We start from the raw sequence: 2,629 nt of genomic DNA, 5'->3' as shown, positions 1-2,629 counted from the left end.
GATTGAGAGACGGGAGACGCAAATCCCCTGCCCTGTGCCGTGTAAAACCTCGCGGGCTTCGTCCTCTCTTCCTCTAGTCGCGCAAGCCTCTCCATCTCTCCTCAACGCCTTGTCCCTCTCCTCTTCCCTCTTGAACAAAGTCGAGCGGCGAGCAAAGCTCCCCATGAAAACATAAAGATCCCTGGTATACGCGACAAGAGAAATCTCATCCCAGCAACCCTGGCCGCCCCACACCATGGACAAGTTTCTTAGTGAGCTGCCAGCCAGACTGGCGCCCCTGGTCACCTTCAGATTGCCCAGAGTCGAGTCCGATATCTGGCAATCGGCAACGTTCTGGGCCTACATCTTTTGGATCCTCTGGTTAGTTGGCTATGCCCCAACATCATTCGTTTCCTGGCTGCCCTTTGTTCTCTTCAATTGAGTTTCCGTGATCAAAACTAATACCCCACTGCGTTTCAGGCTGCATCGTTACGTCCGGCTGCTTGTCCACTGCGTCAGCCATTGGACCTACAAGTCGAAGCCGATCCCCAGCAAGCCAACGTTTACAAACGACGACGTCACGGTTATCATTCCTACCATTCATAATGCGTTTGAGGAGCTCCGCCCGTCGCTGCAAAGCATCCTGGCCTGCAAGCCTGCCGAGCTGATTCTTGTCACGACCCACGACAAGCGCAAGGCTCTCGACGAGCTGGCCAGGTCTCTCAACTACCCCAAGGTCCGTGTCATGCACACGCCCATTGCCAACAAGCGCCTCCAGGTCTGCGAGGCCCTGCCCAGCGTCCAGACGCCCATCACCATCATGGCCGACGACGACGTCTCGTGGCCGTCGACGCTGATGCCCTGGATCCTGGCCCCCTTCGAGGACCCCAAGATGGGCGGCGTCGGTACCTGTCAGCGAGTCAAGCGTGAGTGGACGGCGCCCTGGTCGGTGCGCATCTGGAACTGGCTCGGCGCCGCATACATTGAGCGCCGCAACTTTGAGATCTCGGCCACGCACAACATGGACGGCGGCACATCTTGCATGTCCGGCCGTACTGGAGCGTACCGATCGTCCATCCTCAAGAGCCACGACTTCCTCGATGGCTTCAAGACGGAGAAGTGGAGAAAGTGGATCCTGAATGCTGACGACGACAACTTCGTCACGCGATGGCTGGTGAGCCACCAGTGGAAGACCTGGATCCAGTACGAGCGCGAGTGCGAGATTGAGACGACTCTGGAGAACGGCCCCAAGTTCCTGTATCAGTGCTCCCGCTGGGCGCGTAGCAACTGGCGAAGCAACTGGACCAGCCTGGTCAAGGAGCGGCACGTGTGGAGGTGAGTTGGGCCCTTGATTCCTGTTCTAAAATCACTAAAATAGCGCGAGCGTACTAACGAAAGTGACTTGGGGATTACAGACAACAGCCCTGGTGCACCTACGCCCTCCACTTCGCGACCTTTACCTCCATCGCCTTCATCGTCGACCCGCTTTTGCTTGCCTCGTGCTGGTGGGCGACGGCCGAGTGGAATCTGCAGTACCGACACTATGCCTTTTGGGCCCAGTTCATCTTCATGTTTGCCTTCACCAAGTTCGTCAAGCTCATGGGACTTTTGTTGCGAAACCCCAGCGACGTCGTCTTTGTTCCCATCTCCATTGTCTTTGGATACTTTCACGGGCTCATCAAGCTCTATGCCCTCTTTACTCTTAACATGGTTAGTACTCACCCGTCCTGAGAAGCAGCGACAATGACTGACATTCGTTTTCCAGACGTCTTGGGGTAGTCGAGCTGACGGCGATGCAAATGATGCGCAGCGGCTCGCGCCGGCGCCACGACCATCAAAGGTATTGACGACTCCTCCTGGTGCTACCTCGCTCATCCGCTACAACGTCCGTCAGAAGGGACGACAGACGCAGACGCGGACCGAGCAGGATTCGGCGTGGGAAAAGCGTGGATACGCTGCCTACGATTCCAGCACTTCCTACAACCCCATCAGGGTCGCCTCCGAAAAGCAAGAGGACTTTGGCGTGCAACATGTCCACGACCAGCCACACTCGATGCGATTCAGCAACACTGCCGAGTAATGAAGTTGATGAACAACCCCCTCTTTACTTATATATATTTGCTTCTTCTACTACTTTTTGAGCGTCCTTTTGTTCTTTTTTTATTTCCAAAAGGACCAATCACCCCCTGGGCTTGCTTGTCCAGCTGGGGGATTTGATTTTATGCGAGCTACGAGAAATGACATGTTTCACGGGATCTTGGGTTTGATCCCCTTCTATCATGAGATTTTAGGCATGGTAAATAAGGTATGCCTTGTTCTTTGTTTTTTGGGCTGTTCAGGGCGGGGTGGAAACAAACACAAATTGCGCCACGGCGGGAATACTGCAGCAGAATAATGGGCCTGCTTGCAACAATTGGAACACATGGGACGGGATTTTTGGGACGGAATGGACGGAACGGATGGAATCTTGGGTTGGGTTTCTAGTGGCTGCGTGGTGTTGTGATCACCAGGGCACGCCAAGGGGACTTTCATGGCTGTTGACAACAGGTGGCGTTGAGATTTGACCCATCAGGCGTTGATTGCTTAGACTGCCCTTTTTTTTTTCTTGCTTTTACTTTTCTTTTTCTCTTTTTTTCTACTACTACTATTT

The 2,629-nt window shown here is 54.1% G+C and overlaps 1 protein-coding gene across 1 annotated transcript; it reads left to right on the top strand.

Moving 5' to 3' along the window:
* Positions 1-235: 235 nt before the first annotated feature.
* On the top strand, positions 236-2,059 carry Triagg1_884 (CAZyme family GT2; the record flags this gene model as incomplete). The annotated part of the gene is made up of 4 exons (XM_062902317.1): positions 236-360; positions 460-1,314; positions 1,395-1,689; positions 1,745-2,059. 4 exons carry the CDS (start codon positions 236-238, stop codon positions 2,057-2,059), a joined length of 1,590 nt encoding a protein of 529 aa, XP_062760108.1.
* Between the last annotated feature and the right edge of the window lie 570 nt (positions 2,060-2,629).

This window comes from Trichoderma aggressivum, assembly GCF_033847375.1.
Source record: "Trichoderma aggressivum f. europaeum strain CBS 100526 chromosome Unknown scaffold_002, whole genome shotgun sequence".
Classification (NCBI taxonomy): Eukaryota; Fungi; Ascomycota; class Sordariomycetes; order Hypocreales; family Hypocreaceae; genus Trichoderma; species Trichoderma aggressivum.
This window is presented reverse-complemented; position numbering and strand designations above follow the sequence as displayed.